The 23813-nt window shown below is 35.2% G+C and overlaps 1 protein-coding gene across 3 annotated transcripts in view; it reads left to right on the forward strand.

The window, feature by feature from the left end:
* LOC138696720 (ATP-binding cassette sub-family C member 4-like) overlaps positions 1-23813 on the forward strand; it is a 92767-nt gene that overhangs the window by 12617 nt on the left and 56337 nt on the right. For all 3 annotated transcript variants that reach the window (XM_069822046.1, XM_069822048.1, XM_069822049.1), the window contains exons 2-4: positions 13712-13822; positions 13946-14068; positions 20439-20643. In XM_069822046.1, coding sequence (XP_069678147.1) covers positions 13712-13822; positions 13946-14068; positions 20439-20643 — 439 coding nt within the window. The remainder of the gene's footprint in view (positions 1-13711; positions 13823-13945; positions 14069-20438; positions 20644-23813) is intronic.

Genomic DNA, 23813 nt, shown 5'->3' on the forward strand with positions numbered 1-23813 from the left:
CGTATTTCTTTACTAAAACCTTCATTGTGTTTATTTGTAACATAAAATTTCATGCTTAAGAAAGTGTAATGGAACATAATACAAGCTTTACCTCTCTTCTTAATAAAAAAAAATTATCTTTCCACTCATCACTAAAGGGATTATATTGTTTTTCACTTAAAACGAGCCGCCACTTACTGCAGACGCGAGCAAACTTGAGTCTTACAAAAACCGCATACAGACACTACAGTTAGTATAGAGTCCGTTCTACCTGCACTGAGGTGTGTTGACACTTTGAGAGCACGAGTTGCCCACCCATGACCCATGAACTATCTCCATAAATGTGCTTATTGGAAATGACTGTTTATTCACTCAAACGCATCGTAGGCCTATCGATCAATATAAATCAGTCCACCCGTCAATGTATTAATTTCTTTAGCTGTTTTCAATCATTACTAAAACTAAATACAAGAGCTGCGAGTTAGAGGTTTTCAATGTCGAAATGTATTGTGTGTCGACCCCAAGTCATGTTGTGCGTGATGCCTAAAACAATTTACGAACGCCTTGAATCAGATATCCTGTACATATGTTATTTATTGTCTTTAGTGAAACAATAACTACTAATGTGGTCACATATGCGTTTTGTTTATCTGTATTTATCTCGTTTATGACGTTTGTAGTGACGTGTATGTACAAAACGATAATGGCATGAATAACATTAATGCCTAGAAGTTTTCACAATGTTTAGCAAATATTGGTTTTTCGTCATTAGCAATGCAACAGCTTTGGTTAATACGCAGTTAAATGTACGATTCCGGTTTGATTTATCTAAATTTACTCTTAATAAATTTTCAAGATTTCTGACTTGTCAGAAAGAACTTATTACAAAACATGAAGGAATTCAATTGAAAAATGTGATCCCAAAACTCGTTCAGTCCATTTGGTTATCTTTATGATTTAAACATGTGTAGGAATATGTTTTATCTTTCTGTCATTATATTTTAAGCTTGTTTTCTTTCACAACAACGCCAATTCTTGTATAAAAGGTTGAGTTGCTATGCATTATTTCAAAACTCGCTCATTTTGTAGACCGGTGGATAAGAAAACTAGCCCAGTCCTTTCATAACAATGGACTTAATGCGTTTTGGGTTCACACTTTTCTTACAGATCCCTCTTCATACTCTAACTAATTTTTTTTCAACATGTTTTAGGAATTAAAAAGGTTATGTGACGTCATACGATAATGAGAAAGTGAGAGTAATCTGAATCTGAAACTTGAAGACGTCTCTCCCTTAAAACGTCATACACAGTCTGTAAAATAGCACCGAACTCGAGGAAAATAAATAGAAACTTTTGGTGATAATTCAATATATTAATGTAGCCTGTACCTTATCATTGACCGGAGTAAACGAGTTCTTGAAGGTTTAACGATAAGCCTGCCTTCACTGTGCGTCATGGCTTCTAAAATTCTCTGAAGTCTTGAAAAAAAAACAAAGAAAGAAAGAAAACAGGAATGTAAGCGAAAAATAATTGACGTACAATAGCGGCAAAAAAACCCGGACCGATCCTTATAGCTGATTTCAGAACCTTATTCACTCCAGAGCACGATATACTGGTAACTAAGACTTTCGTGGTTCGAATCCTGCCTGGGAAGGAAACTTTTTTTGTTCCTTATTCAAATTTATTCCCAATACTTTTTGATTGCAGCGTTATTTTACTATTTAATTAACTTATTATTCCCAGAACATGAATTTTACCAGCAATCGAAAAGAATTGGGAATAAATTTGAATAAGGAACAAAAAGAAGTTCCCTTCCCAGGTAGGATTCAAACCACGAAAGTCTTAGTTACCAGTCTATCGTGCTCTGGAGTGAATAAGGCTCTGAAATCAGCTGCAAGGGTCGGTCCGGTTTTTTTTTTTGCCACCACTGTACATAAACTGAAATTATTTAAGTTCGTTTCATATTATATTGCATTTGACATGTTTACGTTGAACAAATCAGTCCAGAAAGTAGAAGGCTGACTTCTAGATCTGGGTTCAAGTCCCGGGCTAGGCTCTTGGGGAATTTTCCTTGAAGAAGAAAGGCTCCCTGGATGTCTAGACTCTGAAATGTTGTATGAGTGCGAGTGTGCCATGTTATTGATTAAACAGTATTCAAATATAATACAATATATCAGGACTGTCGTTGAACAGAAACTTCAACACACGTTTCAACGGCACATTGTTGACAAAATAAGTCCATGTATGACCTCAATTAGAAATCACTAAGAAATTCTAGAGAATTAATAATAAAAAACTGTTTATTATCCTTAACACAGAACAGGAAGTAATTTGTCTGTTTTGATTGTTTTTAATTTTAAATAATACTAATTTTGTACTAAAACTTCAAATAGAAATTTACTCGAAGATATTAATATCAATGGCATTTAAAAATTAAAATATATCATCCGTTACGGAAAAGGAGAGAGAAAGTAAATATATTTTTCTAAAAATATTATTTACAAATGTCAAAATATACTGTCAGAATTATTTTCCATGTTACAAATAATTTTAAGCCAGAGTGATTACACATTCCCCTCCCCCATCTCAGAGACAGCGAGCTGGCCTTATGCTTCGAGGTACGCTTGGTTTGTGTTCGAATCTCACGTTCACTGGTTGGACTTGTACGTCGAATATTCGATGAATAAGATAATACTAGAAACGAATTCAATATAAGAATAATTATATTAGGTAATTTTGTGCAAAAATTAATTACATAAGCATACATTCTCTTCAAGTGCAAAATTTATGATTTTCTACTTATTTTAAATTAAAATAATAAAAATATATTTCATGTACAATGCAGAAAAAGAAATTCGATCTTATTTTGTTGCAGAATATTTTAATGGATATCTTCTGGATGATACGTAGTTCCAGAAAATAACTTGCAAATGGGAATATATTATTAGCACAGGAATAAAAGAAGGGCGTAGAACGAATATTATATATAACGAGGAACATGGATTTCTTTGATTTCCTTACCAACGCAGGACAACTCACATTTCTCAATTTTTTTTTTTATTTTAGTAGGTTATTTTACGACGCTCTATCAACATCTTAAGTTATTTAGCGTCTGAATGAGATGAAGGTGGTATATATTGCCGGTGAAATGAGTCTAGGGTCCAGCACCGAAAGTTACCCAACATTTGCTCATATTGAGTTGAGGGAAAATCCCGAAAAAAACCTCAACCAAGTAACTTGTCCCGACCGGGAATCGAACCTAGGCCACCTGCTTTCGCAGTTAGACGCGCTAACCGTTACTCCACAGGTGTGGACGAATTTTTCAGTGACAGAACAAATTACGCATATATTAAGAGTATTAAAACATGTATCGAGCTTCTGCACTCTGCTGTCAAAAAATCTGAAAGTCAGAATTTATAAAACAGTTATATTACCGGTTGTTCTTTATGGCTGTGAAACATGGACTCTCACTTTGAGAGAGGAACATAGGTTAATGATGTTTGAGAATAAGGTTCTTAGGAAAATATTTGGGGCTAAGAGGGATGAAGTTACAGGAGAATGGAGAAAGTTACACAACACAGAACTGCACACATTGTATTCTTCACCTGACATAATTAGGAACATTAAATCCAGACGTTTGAGATGGTCAGGGCATGTAGCACGTATGGGCGAATCCAGAAATGCATATAGAGTGTTAGTTGAGAGATCGGAGGGAAAAAGACCTTTAGGGAGGCCGAGACGTAGATGGGAAGATAATATTAAAATGGATTTGAGGGAGGTGGGATATGATGATAGAGAATGGATTAATCTTGCTCAGGATAGGGACCAATGGCGGGCTTATGTGAGGGCGTCAATGAACCTCCGAGTTCCTTAAAAGCCAGTAAGTAAGTATCGAGCTTCTGGACTAATAACAAAATTCATGGCAACCGAAGAGAGAACTTACTTTAATAGACTCCGAAATAAAAGTTGATGGACAAAAGACATTATGTAATAATTTAAGAGAATTAAATCTCTTGTTCAAGTGACACATTTCGCCTAAATATAGCCTACTGTAGGTTAACAATATAATTAATCTACTACAAATATTATTAAAATACGTTGAAACCATTGATATTATTTCTGAAACTTTGATTATACCGAAAAAAAACCAAAGAGTGACAGAAAATTTATGAACTTTTGCGTGAAACGTCTTTATTCTCGGTATGTTATTTCTAAGTTATGTAAGGAAAGACTTAGCCTTAGTATTAAATAATTACTACCACGAATAGGATGCGTGTACTCCACCCAATAAATTATTATATAATGGAGCGAAACTGGCTAAGCACATTGAATAGAGAATGGAGCGAGACAGTCTGCATGGAAAACCATGAGGCACGAAGTTCATCTTACACTCATATTTTAATGGTATCACGAGTGATGACTAAGCAATATTATCATGTGAAAACCTTACAATTTTTCCATTTGTGGGCCGAATATGGACGTTTCACGACAAAAGTCTGGAAGATGAAGAGATTAATCTTCACACGAAAACGGGTTAACATCAATTATTTTAAGAAAATGTGGAAAATATAGGAGGAACATAGATTTTTACCGAGAAAGCATAAGTTAGTAAGACTAAGCAATCCAAGGTGTCATAGTCTACTGTATTAGGGTAAAGTTGCCTATTTCCGTGATACCCCTAATCCCGTGATACTTTTTTAAAATTGAATATCAGTCAAAGCTTTGCCGTACTACCATAGCGCCAGACATCTTTCTCGAAAGAGTGCATCTTTCGCCTACTTTTGAGACATCAGTTAACTTCATAGCTAGATACCCAATCCCGTGACATTCAGTGAAAAAAAAAACGTATCACGGAATTAGGGAATTTTACCCTATATCCAAATCGAAAAATTAGTAGAAAAGACCAAAGCAAAATTGTTCACTATGGTTTTATGTTTTGGAAAATATTAAGTCTCAGAATGATTTGCATGGCCCCAATCTTTTGATGTGTGCAGATACGGAATTAAAATTTGAAGCCAGTCTTGATGGAAGTCCACCTGTACTGTAGGCAACAATTTCTCAAGACTTTCCATAAGTAGCATACATATATACAAGGGCTCTTGTTTACTGCACATGCACAGTGTGTTGTAAGCGAAACTTGTACAATAATAGAGCATCAAATTTTATTTTCTTATCTGTACATACTGTTCGTTCACTCATATTTTAGCCATTGGGAAAGAGATAGTATCTGTACAGGTTGCAACCAGTGAAGCGCATCGGCATGCGACAGTTACAAAAAACCAAGTATTTTGCAACACTTTATTTGAAGAAGAGGCTATTCAATATTTTTATTCTTCGTATATGAGTTGAAACAAATTTTTGTGCCGGGATTAGTTGAAATGTAAACTAGTTCTTATCATGTGACGTCCTTGGAAGTCTGTATCTCGAAATATCTATAGTGGTGGTGAAAATGAATGTTGTGTGTTAACCGAATGGACGCGGTAAAGCCATACATACACAATCGACTAAAATTATTCAAAATAAGTATATGTCATATTTTAAGATGGGAGGAGGACAATGCATTTGCAAAACCCATAGCTGCGGCAGGAATAATGTGCTCAACATTGAAGAAAATAGTTGCTGTAAATATAGGAAAATATTCCAAGTCAAATAAATGTGCCCAGAACAAAAGAAAAGACCTATATAGAATCGATTAATTTAGTCCCGATCTAATTCAAAGAAAGGTGTATGAAATCTTCCCGACTGTAGACAAAATGTTTGCTCTGTTCGCAGCAAAGCAATAAGTACAGTGACATCATTTTATTTTTACTAACATTTCTAATATTAACCTGGCTATACCTTTGGATTAACGGTTGAGAACCGGAAACACCGTTTGCTACTCCTTCCACGACTGGAGTTAGATGATACTGCGTAAAATACAAACAAATCACTTTAATATGTATAGGAGGGGAGAAAAGTAGTTCATCCATTTACGTAAAGTAGGAAATATCGCGATTTTGAGTTTGATAATTGTCATTAGGTTTTTGTTTAATCAGAATACAGTAATGTATTAACAATAAGTTTTTTTTTTACTCACGAAATGAGCTATCCATTCGGAAGTATTCATTATGCAGTGTATATTATACTGTCTACAGCACATTAGCGTATTGTATAGAGAATGAAGTTAAATTGAAAATAATCATAATATGGATATTTAAACATATGTTTGAAAATGGTTTCCGTTCATTTCGAAACAGGCTTCAGTTCTTTTGTGCATATTATCGCACTATAGACTATTGTACCTAATTCCAATTACCAGTTTCGTCCTTCGTACTAGTCGAAATAATTATGTACCTACTCTATAAAAGAGTACCTTACGTATTATAAATTCAATCCTCACTTCTGCCCGATCCGAAAAGATAAAACTACTCAGACATAATATCTACTGTCCGTCCAAGTGGTTTTGTCGCAGGGTCGTAGAAAGGGGGGGGTGAAATCACATGACAGTTATTTACTTAATGAGGCCCTTTTATTTAAGTTATTTTAAACAGTTGTATAATATTACGTAGACATCCAATTCCTAACAGAATTTAATGTTTTCAGAAAAGAACAAAGACAGTTCAGCCACCATCCTTTACAGAGGTGAGAGCAGAAGAGGGTGGGAGAAACAGGGATGCGACGTAGACAAACGGACGACAGTACCTGTGCGAAAATATGATTCAATATTGAAAGCTCTTTCGTCACTGGAAAACGCGGACATATTTTTGGAACGTATTATACTCACTTGGTCTTGGTTCTGTATGGAGGACGTGTGGAAGTTTACTAGTAGAAAGAGTGGAAGTGAAGTACATTCAAAAACTCAGGTACAATAAAAATTGAAGTAAAAATAAAATGATGTCCCTGTATATTTGTTGTACGCTGCTGCAGTCATCCATACGTATAACATGTACTGCCCAATTTAATCTTCTGATCCGTATTACATCTAAAATTGACGGTTGATTATAAACACATATTTCTTCAAGCAAGGAATTTTATAAAACAAATTATTTCATCCAAGTCAACTCCATTTGCACTGGAAGAAAAATGTTTCTAGTTGTGGAAGACATCTCAGCAGTAAACATCACACAGATATTTTGTGAATGAATACTCCAGGTCTGATATATTCAAAAGAATTTTCATTCAATTATAATAATTAACATATAAAATTCGGGGATGTTTGGGACAAATTATTAAATTCGGGAACATTCCGGAGACGAATTTTATTCGGTGGCAAAAAGCAAAATTTGGGAACTGTCCCCGGAAACGCCGCTGTCTGGTAACCTTACTTTAATTTCAACACGAAACTTAATTTCACCTCGTAAGTAAAGAACTAACTAGCCTGTTATTCAAATAATCTGTTACAACAGCGCTTGGCTTCTTGTTAAAAGTATCATGTGCCGATACGCTTCACTGGCTGCAACCAGCTGACGCTAAAACATCAATGAACGAACAGTAAAACAGTTATTGTTACTGTCGTGAATACGTGGTTGCAGTGACGACTTCCTTCGCGTTGTTACTAGCAAATTTTTAATCATCATTGCACCACTCCAGTAATTGACATGCATAAAAGATTGCACTGTGGGTGACTAATGAAATGCAACTGGCTCAGCAATAACTCAGCCATGAAGATTACTCATGAACAAACAAGGAAACCTCCTAAGATCTAACAATGGATGTCTCCCTTAAAAAGTTGTTCACGTATTGGTACTATGAAGGAAAGGTTAGTACGAAAACATTTACTGCCAATAAAGGGGGTAGGTAAGGCTCAAGAAAGTTTCCAAATGTAGCTCAAAATCTTGTCAGTCTGTTATAACTAGAGCCCGGATGTTAGGCAAAATGCCTCTTTTAAACAGAGTGTATATATGAAAGACCTATTAGAGATAAACACGTTTCCACACATTTGGGGATGATAGGCTTAATTTTTATTTTGCCTTTTTTGCCTATTTTAGCTCCTGTTACCTATTTTAAGGTTGAATGCCTTTTTTAGCCTTTTTACGTCGTTATTGTACATTTTCTGTATTTTAATGCATTTAAAATAAGCTGCACATAAATTATATATATATATATATATATATATATAAAATAACGGTTGTACAAATTAAAAATATATATTCAACTCACACAAATATTTGCTGAGAATCTTATTCTCCAGCAATACATATGTTTCCAAGAAGTCGTAAACTTTTCTCCCCTACCGATTCCATCTTTTATGTCACTTAATAAAGATGTTTGAACAGTATAACCCTCAGTACTCAGGTCACTTCGGGGTTTATCAGCGAAAGAAAGGGGATGAGGGAAATTTTAAAAGCAAGTCTCCTGGTCTCGTTACTGTTTTCTCTTGCACGCACAAGTCACGCGTGCTTTGAAGTCTCTAATCCCTTCTCACACCCCTCTTTTTGGGACACTACACAGTTGGTTTTTCCCGATCTCTGCAAGAATAGAGGCAATCCTTCTGAAACAAGTTGTTTTAAGTTTGCTCCAATCACTTCAGTAGAAGTAGAAAGATCTTTTTCCACTATAAAAAACGTTCTCTCTGACAGGCGGCTCACTATGACAGTTGACAACTTAAAAAAGCATCTTATTGTGATATGTAACGAAGGACAGTGAGAGAGTATGGAATAGGTTATTAAGTATTTGTCTATTTTTTTGTCTGTTTCCATGAATAATAAATGCTTACTTCACTACCTTTTTTACTATTTCTAATGCCTATATGCCTGCCTATTTTAACCAAAATAAATGCCTAAACATCCGGGCTTTAGTTAAACACACGAACTTGATGAGCGGTCGCCTTTCATGAACTACACCTCTAAAGAAAACTACTAACATTCTGTCTTCGATTTTCTGAAACATATTGATTTTCTACTGCCTGGTAGGATAAGGAATTCCTAACTATTATAACTTAAGTATTAATCAACGTTAAGTACAATACAACGTTGACAGTAGACACTGGCATAGTTAATAGGATATTTCACCTACCAGAAAAAATGCAATATGTGCTTCGCTAACAAGTAGAAAACTTATATTACTTATATACGGGACATTTTACACTATTTTTAAATCAAATTCTTATGTAATACAATAATTTGCATAGGCTGCTTTATTTTGTAGGTCACTTTCTCTTTATTCCAGAGCTTCTTAAAATGTGTTCCGTGCAACCAGAACGTTCCGCGTGCAAATAGCCCATGGGTTCCAATAGTCCTCAATTGTTTGTTTATAAATTTTATTTCATACTTAGCGGATACTATAATTCATAAAACATGCATAAAAACACAGAAATACAAATCAATAATAAAATAAGACATTCTTGGCATCATTAATAAGAGCCTAATAATAATAATAATAATAATAATAATAATAATAATAATAATAGTCTTCGTCGTCATCATCATACTTCATTAATGATGGAATGTGATTAATTTAGTAATAAATTGAACCGACGGTAAAGGAGGAAATCATAAAAAAACAATCACAGAACGGTTGCCAGGAAGTAAATGAAGTATATTTTTCTCTTGTATCGTAGTAGCAAATAATGATCTATGGCGGGTTATTGTAATGTGAACAACTCATTGTACAATATTTTTATCTGTTGGTAATAAAACTTGCCACCTTTCACCACATAATATGACATTCTATGGTTCTCCCCACATGCCTTTTGAACTCCTTTTTATTATTTTAGTAGGTTATTTTACGACGCTTTATCATCATCAGGCTTCGAGACTTTGGACCCGATACAATAAGTCTACTATGCATGCACTATAGGTTCTTGACTCGCTGCATGTAGATAGAGATGTGTTCAGGTAACAACGTTGCTATTTAGAGTAGAGTACGGTAGTATGGGGAAACAAACACATATGTACTGTACATTCTGAAAGTAAATATACATTACACAATGACAATGTCAAAAGAATGTGAAAAGCATTTATTCTCCTGTCTTTTATAAGCATTTGTGTTTAATTATACACACTGTTAATGGTGGAAATAAACACGTAGCAATTTTAATTTTTTCATTTATCCTATTGGGCGTCTTTAGGAAGTGCAGTTACAGTACCGAATTGCAATATACCTACTACAAGATACATTCTCAGTGTCTCAAACGTAAACATTTTTCATTTATCTGCTAAACAAAGTTTGTACAGTAGAAAGCTGCGCTCTACGTCGCATGACGTGATAGGAGCAAAACGAAAAAACCTTACATCATTGCAGTCTCTAAGAGACAGTCCTTTATTCTCGGGTGACTCTATGTCCACTAATTTGCTGTTTATGTTACACAATGTTCCATATCCGTTATTTTTACTTAAAATTGATTTCCACTTCTGTTTTACACGTTCAGTAACCGGTGTACTTGATGTCTCATTAATTCTCTGCATCATTTTCTAAATTAATCTGAGGACTTCCGGCATCTCTTGCTCTGACTTTTCTAACCGTGTAATAGTTTCAGACACAGTTTGTATGAAAACCAAATTATTCGTCAGAAACTTCAAATCCAGAGCGTTTTTCTTAGCGTATTTGTTGGCATTCATTCTACAGTACCCCCACCCACTGTACGCTTTACCACCATACTCAGTACGCCGTTATGCGGATTTCCTACTGAACTGCTCTATTGGGTCCGAAGTCTCGAAGCCTGATCACCATCTTAGTTATTTAGCGTCTGAATGAGATGAAGTGATAATGCCGGTGAAATGAGTCTGGGGTCCAGCACCAATAGTTACCCAGCATTTCTCATATTGGGTTGAAGGAAAACCCCCGAAAAAACTTCAACCAGGTAACTTGTCCCGATCGATAATCGAACCCGGGCCACCTGGTTTCGCGGCTAGACGCGCTAACCGTTACTCCACAGGTGTGAAATTTTGAACTCTTAATTTCAATGAAGATACTTTACTTACTTGTTGTACGATGTAGTATAAAGATAAATAATTATTCTGAAAACATCGATTTAGATATTTGATTGCCGAATTTCAGAATTAAAACTGTAAAAGTTATATTATACCGGGTGTAAATGATATAAACTGCCAAAATTATACAGGCTGTACATCTCAGTCTACTAAACATGATGTAGGGTAAACATTGGTAATTTCGTGGCGGTGGTTATTTCGTGATACTTTTTCTTTGCTCTTTTGTGAACTAACCAATGGTGTTACGAGATCCAAATTTCCGCCAAGGGATTGAATATGTTGTCCAGTTTCCAGAAACATACAGCTAAGCTTTGTGTGACTATTGTAGTTGCTTCAGTGAGCTTTTATGTTTGGAGAGAGCAAGTTTGCGTCGACTTCTCAGGCGTACAAATTTTGTGGATGTTTGTAATTACATTACAGGCTTATTACTAAAGGTAAGCATATGATATTTGGTACAAAGATTTATTGTATCTTCATGAAATTTTAGGAATGTTTTTGGAATTTTAGATACATCTGTAGTCGCCATATAGGCTTAGCTTTACTGATAGAAATCTTAGCTGTTTGAGGCGAAATTTTGTTGAGCATTAAGTGTTACAATTTTTAAAATAGTATAAAATGTATTACAATAGGAATTTTAGAAATCTGAAGACAAGATGTGATAACAAAAAAGAAAACGGAGACGCAATGGGTTCAATGTAGCTTCTGTTTGATTTGTTATCATGCTAAGTGTCAATGATAAGTGCTAGATGACTTACTTGCAAGAATTGTGACAGAAGATGGAACATGGCTCCACCATTTTGGACCGGAGACAGAGGCAGACAATGGAGTGGCATCATGCAAATTCATCAAAGAAATAGAAATTCAAAAGTACACCTTCGGCAGGAAACGTTATGGCTACTGTGTTTTTCGATTCAGAAGGACTCTTGCTTGTGGACATCATGCCACACAGAACCACCATTAATTCTGATGGGTATGTTGCAACTCTCAAGAAACTTCAAGCTCGACTGAGTCGTGTTCGATGACATCGGGAGAAGCAGGATGTTCTGCTATCACACGACAACGCACAGCCATATGTCAGTCACAAGACCACAGACCAGATCAGAAAATTCGGATAGACAACACTGAAACATCCGCCTTACAGTCCTGAACTGGCACCGTGCGAATACCATCTCTTTGGTAAACTGAAGGATCCCTTCGCGGAACGAGGTTAGAAGATGACTCCCTTGTGCACGCTGCTAAAGAGTGGCTCAGACGTGTTGGTCCAGACTTTTACAGTGCTGGTCTACAGGCCCTCGTTACTAGGTTACGTAAGGCAGTTGAAAGAGAAGGGGATTATGTGGAAAAGTGACATTTTGTTCCTTAAGGATGCATCTATATTCTGTGAAAATAGCAAAGCTGTGGGATAAAAATATAATTTTTAAACAAACGTTATGCATTACTTTTGGAGTTACCCTAGTAATATAGGCTATAGTAAAGTCCGTAATAAAAGTGTTCACCCTTTCAGGGCAAAGAAGATCCCTTTTCAATTTCAATTTTTACTTTTATTTCATTCTTATTATGTGTTGATATGTATTTCTATGTTTTCTTGCTATGAATATTAGACGGAATTACTATGTTTGAAGTCTTGTAACAATAAATGAGAATTTCATTTGACTTTAATAAATTTTTCCACAATTCTTCTACCTCTCACGAAATTATCAATGCAATATCACGAAATTACCAAGGTTATCACGAAATAACAAACCTTTCAGCTTAAGTTGTAAAAGTGGTTTCTGGCACATATTCAAGAACGTATCCAATTTTTTATGTCTCCAGATTTGTACAGCAAGTTATCGTCTTTTAGATGAAAAAATCGGAATAAGGATATATTTACACATTTGCATTTTAAATTAGTTTTCATGAAATTATCACGAAATTACCAATGTTGACCCTATTATGAAATCTTGTTTTTTATTCTACTTTTGTTTTTAATTCCTAAAATATCATGTTTTTTGGATTAATAGTAGTCTAATATTTATTGTTCGAGTAAATATGATTGTCACTGTCTATGACCTTCTGTCCAACACACGCTAACACCACCACAATTGCGATGTACTTGGTGGACCGAAGTAAGTGATGATGGTCTACTATCATTTCCAAAAATATTACTCACAGATAACATTTTTTTCTATGGAACCCACAAAAGTTACAGAAAAAAATTATTTGACTTTTTTGTTCAGTAATTTATTTTCTATCACCAGTATATGTAGTTTACTTCTGGTAGTGTGGAAGAGTAGGCCTTATGTTCTTAACTCTATCAGAATAAATAAATAAATAAATAAATAAATAAATAAATAAATAAATAAATAAATAAATAAATAAATAAATAAATAAATAAATAAGTAAATAAATACATTTATAATTTTTTGGCAGTTTATATTCTTATATTGAAATCTCACTTGCACCGTAGAACATAAATACGCACTACCGTCATTGTTACAAAATACGGTATGTTAAGTTATTGTATCGAATTTAAGACATTATTTATGACATGCGTCAACATATAAGATTTTGTATACTAAGATACTATTACATATTACGACATTTCAGTTGCTCTAAATTATACACTTTACGGGCTGTCTCATTTACTCTTGCAAAAGTGCTGCCATCTGGAAACTGCTGCTTCTTGTTTCACTTATGTCTATTGTGTGCACATCGATCACCTTAACACTGAATAATATTACATCTAGCGTTGAAAATTTCAGGCGCCTCATTCATAAAAGTAGGTAGCTAATTCAGTTTATAACTTACTGACTTGGTTGTGTAACATTTTGTTCTTTCAGGTGGACTAAAAGTTTCTTTAAAATATGCTACAAGAAAGTCCTGACAGAAGAAAATCTTCACAGTCCACTGAAAACAGACTTGTCCAGAACACTGGGGGATGAATTGCAAAAGTAAGTGTGGTTTTAAATTTACAGAGAAATTCCTAGTTTTACAGTAAATCAACAGATTATTTGTTATAGGAAAGTTATATTTCGTAGTATTTTTCTAAGTTCAGATTAATTCGTTGATTTCAGACAGTGGGACAATGCATACAAGAAACATGGAGGACCTCCTAGTCTCCTGAAAATACTCTTCATTACTTTCCGCTGGAAGATTCTGGAGCTCTTCGTTTTGGTAACTCTGTTCATGATTTGCAGGTGAATTATATTACTATGTATATTATTATGTTGTAGATAACTCTAACACCCTAGATCATGTATGTAACAGATAACTTATCGCTATGTTAAAATCGGCAGCACTTTGAAGAGAACAACCGCCAGGATCGTCACCCGACCGCCGTAAACGAACACGAGATGGCAATGCAATTCAAATGGGAATTATGATGTGACTCGTTATGTAACAACTAGATGGCACCATAGTAAACCTGACAGAAGTTGTTAACCTCAAAGCTATAAGGCCGACCTATCTGTTACATATAATATGATCTAGGCTAATACGCAAAGTCTTGTCACCCCTACATATCCTAACAAATACACACACGACTTGTTCTGTATCACATTTGATGTGCAACTTTATTTACACTTCATCGTTTTTGGTGCATATTAGTAGAGACCGGGTTTTCAGCCATTAAAAAAGATAGATCATGGCAGACAAAAATTAATATAGGCTGTAAAAGAGGCATATTTTTAAACAGCAATATTATTAGTAAAGAATAATTACAAACGATACTAGATCCACCCTTTTAATACTGTTTATTACTTGTTTCAAATTACTACAAGATGTTACTTGAGATTATCAACGCTGAAATTTTGTCGTTTGCCACATATTACAGATTTTTAGAGTAGAAAAAGAACGTTCAACGTCTACTGTGGTAATTGGAAAATACTTGAAACAAGCGGGTCCATGTTCACAGAATATGCATTTTTACCACTTATAATCTTGCCTATTGCTTTGATATTACTACAATAAAATCTTTCGTTTTGTGATTCTAACGGCTGACGCTAGGAAGTGGTACGTAAGTCAAGCATACTGTATATCCGTTTGAAGCATAGACGTCTGAAGAAATAAAAATTCCTTAAGAAATGTATCAAATTACTGAATTTCACTTAATTTATGAGATGAAAATGATTTATGTTTTTAATTGATTTTCTTGTTAAATCAACTAATACAGGCCTAACAAAATATTTGGAAGAATTTAAAACTGGCACAAAATTGTCTCTTAGCAGATAACAGGGGAAAGTGTATAAATTACTAATATTTGTAAATTATGATTTATTATAACCAATCGGTAGTTTAGAGTCAAAACAACGTATCTACAAAATTGGCCATTTTGACATATCTACATCATTACTGACTTGGGCAACCAATCTATTTAATAACAAAACAACGGAACGTCTATCTTTAACCGTTACGGAAATAGTGTGCTGAGTATCTACAAATGCACGTGATTATTTAATGTCAGAACAACATATCATCTTATACGTTAATTTGGCTCCATATATTGCGCTATGGTGTTGAATGTCAGAACAGCGTATGTGTAGATCCCTTGTTTTGTCTCTAAATGAATATCATTTATTTGTAGATACGAAACCAAAATACAGAATATCTGCATGCTTATATTCACTCATTGTTGGCGTAATCCTTGAAATAAAGGATTTTAAAAATGATTATTATCCCCAGTGCATTCCAATTATACATATTACTGGTACTGTCAGTCATGTAAAGATATCGTTCAATGAACTGGTGCTGAGCAGTCAACGTGTTTTTTAGAGGAATAAAAATTCTTAATCTCCTGAAAATTGAAAAATGTGTTACTGAAGAGAATTCAGATTCAGTTAATTTCCGCAATGTCTTTTCAACATCAAGGATCAATACTGAAGCCTGCAATGGTAAGATTATATACCTGTAATATTGTTTCATTACACGTTAATATTCAATTTTAGAATTTTTATATAATCAACAGATGTCAAGTGCGTTATAATTGCTTATAAACCATTTTACTTAAAAATTAGTCACTACGTACATATTTCAAGTTAAAACCATCCCTTTATGCACATTCAGAAAATTACAGTCATATTCCATAGTCTGAAAGTTCAGAATATCGACCAAAGGCAAATAAATTGCTGGACGGTCAGTTAAACCGAAAGATTGCTCAAAATGTGTAAGGAAATGCAATTTCAAATTTACTCAAGCTGAGTAGCTAGCAATTCATGAAGAATTTTGGAATTTAATTGCAAATTTGTCAGGCCTTGTTTCTTGCAACACTCGATTTGTCTGAATCGTTCATACGTGAAATGCAGTATGCATAAAAGGAATGAGCATAATATAATTCGAGAGATCAAAGAAGACAGCACAAACCAGCTTGGCTAAGTCAGATGTTGTAATGGAAAGAATTATATTTCATATTAATGATTTTTCAAAAATACTCTCACATTATGCTGGAAAATATTCAGAGAAAGAGTACTTGCCTCATTAGTTAAATCGTAGGAAAATGTTCAAACTGTACGTTGAAAAATGTAAAAATGATGGCATAACTACTTAAAAAGAATAATTTTATCGAAATATATTCACAACACAGAATTTAACTTGCCCTTCCATTTGCCTAAAAATGATTTGTGGGATACATTGCACAGACAAAGAAATTCACCGTCAAGATCAGGATGCTCACAATGAACAGAAATGTTTAGCCAGGCCTAGAAAAGACAACATTGAGGCGGAAGCTGCAACTGGAAAATCCATTTAGCTGAATTTGATCTGGAGACTGTCTGCTACTGTCCCAAAACAGATATTTAAGCATTATTTTATGGGCGAAGATTGGCTGTGTACAACTTCACGTATACAATACAACTTCTATAGAGAAGTCGCATGCTATGTGGAGTGAAAGAACTGCCAAACGTGGATGTGCAGAAGTTGCTTCATGTCTTTTTAATTTCCTGCAAAAAAAATGCAGATGGTAAGGATTGGAATTCCTTTTCCAATACATGCGGTGGACAAACCAGAAATGTAAATATATCTGTTATGTTTCTGCATGCTGCTGAGCATCTTGACATCCCTGTAATCAATGATATGTCCTTTAAGTCAGGTCACTCACAAATAGAGTGCGACTCTGATCACGTCTCAGTAGAGAAAAGAACAAAATTATTTCACATCGGGATGATTCACTACTGTCAGAATGACAAACAAAAAGTACCATATAATTGAAATTCAGCATGTACCGAATTTTTCAGAACTGAGGCGCCACATGATAAAAGACAGAAAAGTTTTCAGTGATGTAAATAATGTCAATTGGCTGAAGATGGCCCATGACCTGGTTTCAGTACAGGAAAGAAGACTTAGAACGCATTTATTTTAAATACAGCAACAGACTTCTCAAGAATTTGGGCTTAGAAGAATACTAATCCGCAGAATTAAAACAAGAATGCGAGATTCTTTCACACTTCAGACTTTCATTTCTTCTCCAGTTCATATTCAGAAACAAAAAGTTAAAGATCTTCTAGATCTACGCAATATGGGGATTATTCCTGAGCAGTATCATCACAATGCTGTAAGTCATTAATAAATGACGTTACAGACGGGAAAGAAGCAAAAGTTATGAAGATGATTATGATGATGATGGTGGTGATAATAATAATAATAATAATAATAATAATAATAATAATAATAATAATAATAATAATAATAATAATAATAATCAGCATTGTGATGCACTTGGAGAGCTATGATAAGTAGAGAAATTCGGTTAAGAAAGCCAGCTATAACGGCTACTAGGGACCATCGTGCTAATCACATATCTCTATTTTAGTTAGATTCCATCTCTGCTTAGGCATCTGTGATTAAGCCCAACAGCTGGCTGGTCGGTCTGGACCCTTAAAGTGCTGTAGCGCTAAGAATTATACTACTACTGCTGCTGCTGCTGCTGCTGAGGACTATTCCTTTTTCATATAATATTTTTTTACTATTGTTTCAGTGATACCGGTTTGTGTGCAAGTCATTACAATTAGTTGTGATAAATTATGGTATATTGCCATCAGTTTAGTATTTTAAACATTTTGACATATTATCCAGCATCTTGCTAATCAATATTAGAAGAAAGACTTATAAAACTGTTTGTTTCACAATAATTAGATGTAATTAAACAGTAATATATAAATAATTCAGTGCATTATTTCTATTGTCATTAATATTAAAATCAAATGTAGCAAAAAAAGAACAATTTATTTAAAGTCAAAACAACGTATTTACAACACAGTCCTCGTTTTTCTTACGTAACACTTAGCTTAAACACAAAAAATTGTTGAGCGGGTGTAAACATACTCTAATAACAACGAATTACCACATATGTCGCACACAATAACATAGGCAGTAACAGTGATAGTGTTTCAGTTGTTGCAAAACTTCTTTTGCATTTATCTCAAAACATGCATTTTGTAGATACGTCGTTATGACTCTAAACCCCCGATATAACAGTGTATTATCAAATAATGATACTTCTTCTGTACGAGGCCGAAACCTGTTGGTTTTTAAGATTGTTGGGTTTCCTTAAAAAACTGGGGCATTGTGTACTTTTATTTACCTTCTCAGCATATAAAAATAAATACGCATTATTATCGATATCTTACTAAAAAATGTGAGTAGTGTCAGATGAGATAGAATGAAGTAGGGTTATGTATATAAGTTAGAAGAACAATTTCTTGTTTGAAGATATGTATTTCTTAGCTTACTTTCTTACTTACTTACTTGCTATTTTGCTTACTTACAAATGGCTTTTAAGGAACCCGCAGGTTTATTGCCGCTCTCACATACTGTAAGCCCGCCATTGGTCCCTATCCTGTGCAAGATTAATCCATTCTCTATCGTCTTATCCAACCTTCCTCAAATCCATTTTAATATTATCCTCCCATCTACGTCTCGGCTTCCCCAAAGGTCTTTTTCCCTCTGGTCTCCCAACTAACACTCTATATGCATTTCTGTATTTGCCCATACATGCTACACGCTCTGCCCATCTCAAATGTCTGGATTTAATGCTCCTAATTATGTCAGGTGAAGAATAAAATGCGTACACTTCTGCGTTGTGCACTTTCTCCATTCTCCTGTAACTTCATCTCTCTTAGCCCCAAATATTTTCCTAAGAACCTTATTCTCAAACACTCTTAATCTCTGTTACTCTCTCAAAGTGAGAGTCCAAGTTTCACAACCATACAGAACAACCGGTAATATAACTGTTTTATAAATTCTAACTTTCAGATTTTTTGACAGCAGACTAGATGACAAAATTTTCTCAACCAAATAATAACAGGCATTTCCCATATTTATTTTGCGTTTAATTTCCTCCCGAGTGTAATTTATATTTGTTACTGTTGCTCCAAGATATTTGAATTTTTCCACCTCTTCGAAGGATAAATCTCCAATTTTTATGTTTCCATTTCGTACAATATTCTCGTCACGAGTCGACCTGGTTGGCGAGTTGGTATAGCGCTGGCCTTCTACGCCCAAGGTTGCGGGTTCGATCCCGGGTCAGGTCGATGGCATTTAAGTGTGCTTAAATGTGACAGGCTCATGTCAGTAGATTTACTGGCATGTAAAAGAACTCCTGCGGGACAAAATTCCGGCACATCCGGCGACGCTGATATAACCTCTGCAGTTGCGAGCGTCGTTAAATAAAACATAACATCTTCTCGTCACGAGACGTAATCACATACTTTGTCTTTTTAGGATTTACTTCCAAAACTATCTCTTTACTTGCTTCAAGTAAAATTTCCTAATCGTTTGTGGATTTTCTCCTAACATATTCACGTCATCCGCATAGACAAGAAGCTGATGTAACCCGTTCAATTCCAAACCCTGTCTGTTATCCTGAACTTTCCTATTGGCATATTCTAGAGCGAAGTTAAAAAGTAAAGGTGATAGTACATCTCAGCCCACAGTGAATTGTAAAAGCATCAGGTAGAAACTGGCCTATACGGACTCTTAGCTACAGATGTTATTCGATGAAGTGGTAATATTTTTAGTAGGTTATTTTACGACGCTTTATCAACAGCTTAGGTTATTTAGCGTCTGAATGAGATAAAGGTGATAATGCCGGTGAAATGAGTCCGGGATCCAGCACCGAAAGTTACCTAGCATTTCTTCATATTGGGTTGAGGGAAAACCCTGGGAAAAAACCTCAACCAGATAACTTGCCCCGACCGGGAATCGAACCCGGGCCACCTGGTTTCGCGGCCAGACGCGCTGATCGTTACTCCACAGGTGTGGATGAGGTGGTAATATGCTAATAATATAGGCCTAATTGAGTAATGACGGAAGAATTACAAATAATTTAAAAATTTAACAATGTTTAATACGCAAAATATGTCATTATATCAGCCCTTGAGCCCTATTATATTTCGTATAAGCGCACAGCTACAGTTTATTTTCGTTGAAATTTGTTAATTGTATACGCGAAGGGTTTTTTCCTCAGTAAATATAGGCCTAAAATAATTTATTTATATGCTTAATGGTTTGTATTTATCTTATACAGAAGCAGAAGCGCTTGAAATATTTGTTTTCAATCATTGAATTTTGATGCAGATTGTGCCAACCAGTAATTCTGGGAAAGGTTCTCGAATATTTCCAAGTACACAGCAAGATGCCACAGAATGAAATGATCATGTACTCTGGAATTCTCGCCATTGCATTTATGTTAATGGCATTTGTATGTCATCATCATTACTTCAAGGCTGTCCACTACGGCATGCAGATGAGAGTGGCCTGCGGTTCGCTTATTTACAGGAAGGTGAGTAAACAGGGAGAACGCTTTTCACTAATTAAAATCATTTTAAATCAAGAGATCAGATGATTTGTAGTAGTAGTAGTCCATACAAAATTATGAGATTTGACGAATATGTAAAGAAGAAGAACACTTTAACACAGTGGCGGTTCCTCGGGGGAGGGAGGGAAGGGAGGAACGTCCTCCTCACATTTTTTTTTTTAAAGTAAATACCAAATAAAATATGTGCCTTGAAATTCGAGGAAGATTCGATAATTTTTAAGTTCTCAGCTATAAGAAAACCTCGGTTGAACGAGTTTTAAACGACGCGCGCTCATGTGGTGCTAGAAAACTGTGAGAAGGATGCGACATTGTTTGTGTGGAGGAAAGTCAATCCATTCCTCCTTTACTGCAGTTAACACACATAGACAACAGCGCACTAGCGGCCAGAGAAAGAAGCAAACTTTTAAAGCAAGTAAATGAACGGATAGGGAGGAGATCCTCCTCTGAATCAACGCATGGGCGGGAAATAGAAACTGACTAGTCATGCAGCAAGATCGCTACCGCTGCCATCTAACGATTTTGCATTCAACCAGGCTATAACACATATAGGACGAGGCACAATAAAAACAGTTTTAATGCAAAGCTATGATACCACATACACTTTTTTTTAAATTATAAATAAAAAATATTATTAATTGCACTTTATATAGGCTACTATTCATGGTTTGAAACTTTCAAGGATATTTGAAAGTTAAAGTTGGGTTTATATAAAACAAAGAGGAAGTAGTTAGTTCTACGTTAGTATTGCAGGTCTTTTGGTCCCTGAAATTCACTTCCATTCATTGTCTACTAGACAGGGCAACAGCCACAAGACCTGACATTCTTCAAAAGCATGTGATACTGAACTTGTAAAATGCACATGTGGCAACAAAGAGCACGTGGGTGGGTGCAGTGTTCTCGCTTTCCTCAGATTATTTCCCATTCCCATTTCCGTAAAACGGTTCCGATTACGTGTTAGTAGCTATAGTCTCTTCCAACACGTGTGGTGCTGTAGTGTGCGCGAGAAATGTTGCGAAGTTGTGAATTTCCTTGTAATTGTTAATTTGTGCAATTATTCAACAATGAATGGAAGTGAAAACATAATATATTTTGTAAAATTTAGGAAACTCAGTTTACAAGAACAGATTATTGTTATATAGAAGGGAAGGCCAACCACAACACTACCTGGTCTTAAATGTATGCATGTAGGCTAATTTGTAGCATGTTTCATTCAAGAAGGTATCATTTCGTGCTGTTAACGTCTTTCCTCCTCTCAAGAAATACGCAAGAGCCGTCACTGCTTTAACAGATGGTAAAACTAAAAAATTGTCGAAAATTTGTTTACTGCCTAATTATTTGTCTGATTCTTTGAATTTTCAGCTTTCTTTCAATTGAAAGAGGCCTATAATTTAATTTTATGAATCGCATCAGCATATAAGGCAGAGAGCCCACTAATATGATAGTGATACTACAAAAACACTGATCCAACACGAACTATGATAGCAACATGACAGCAAAGTGACCTGGCACTCACTGGACTGATTCAGTCATACAACATGTCGTCGGAGGATGAGGACGTTCTTAATCTAGTTAATTTAGCTAATATCAAATTACAGTGACAGAAAACATAGGAGACGATTCTGGGTGCATCTTTTTTGGCATGCTAATTTAGAACAGCGCGGTGCTTTTAATCTGTTCAAAGAATTAAATATATATCCAGAAAGATTTAAAATATTCTACAGAATGGGTAGAGAAACATTTAATCTGTTGGTACAGAAAGTTGGATCTCCAATTTCTAAAAAGAACACTAACTTCAGGATTTCAGTCAATGCTGAAGAACGCCTTCTGATAACTATCAAGTAAATAGGCCTATATGTTTATACATCACATAAATAATAAGTGTTCGTTTCTCGTCCACATCAAAGTTAACATGTGTTTACAATATGTTTATAGGGTAGATGGCCAATTACCGGACTGGTCCTATTTACGGACCTCCTAACATTTTGTCATTTTATGCTTATACAGAATCCTTTATATATTCCTTTAGCTAGTCAATGGAAAGCAGTAATATTCTAGAGCTGACTGCGACATATGGGAGTGAGATAGTGTGTGAAATCCGAGCTCCAGATAGCGGAAAGTGAGTAAAGGTTATTAGAATATCTTTATATTTCGCCCTGTTATAATATTGAGCGGTAAATTATTCTGTGTAAATAAGATAAAATGATTTTGCAATAGGTTTATTATGTTTTCAATCCGAGAAATAGATGTAGTATCAAAAGACATGGCAAATCTTTAATAAGTTCAATAAAGGCTATATTGAAATTAGGATCGCCTCTCATCTTAACCCTTGCATTACCAACTCACAACTGATACAACAAAAAGTGGAGCATGCAGCACCGTGAGCGACACAGATAGTGTCGAGTTGTTGTCTGATCATATGAGTGGGCTTCCGTTCATTTCATATTATGGGTTATATAAGAACATACACGTTAGCAACAAGCAAAGCATCAAATCCGTGTCGTGTTGCTGTCGCTTGTCGTTCCAGTGGGCGCTCTGCCTAATACCAGCATTTCATTTCTTTTCGTTACTTTCCTGTTAACAACAACTAATCTGCAAGCTTAAGTTTGAAGCATATTTTTTATTTCTTCTCTCTCTCTCTCTCTCTCTAAGTACTTCTAACTTACATTATTGGATGTATTTTTCTTCGTATTCATTATCTACTAGTAAATCCATCCAGTTTGTTGCATATGAAATATAATAACAAATATAAACACTTAAAAAATTACAATATGATGACTCATCATTGTAGATAAGGAGGCTACCGCATATCATTCCCTGGTCCTTATGGTCGTCTGTGAGGTTCTTAGGCACCCAGCTTTATGAAATTTCAATGTGGCATGTGCGATATCGTACACAGCACCGTATGAAATGTTGAACTGCTGAGATAAGATTCGCAGTTGGATCCACCGGTCGTTCAAAGTTGCCCCCTCAATGTTTGTGACATTCCGCTGGGTTGCAGTTATCGGCCGCCCGGAATGTGGCGAATTACAAAGGTTCTCACGTACGAAGAATGCGCACCATCTGGAGATGTTGCTACGGTCCATACAGTCTTCCCCGTACACGCCACACATGTCCCTGTGAATTTCACTCGGGTA

Source organism: Periplaneta americana, chromosome 3 (genome assembly GCF_040183065.1).
Source record: "Periplaneta americana isolate PAMFEO1 chromosome 3, P.americana_PAMFEO1_priV1, whole genome shotgun sequence".
Taxonomy (NCBI): domain Eukaryota; kingdom Metazoa; phylum Arthropoda; class Insecta; order Blattodea; family Blattidae; genus Periplaneta; species Periplaneta americana.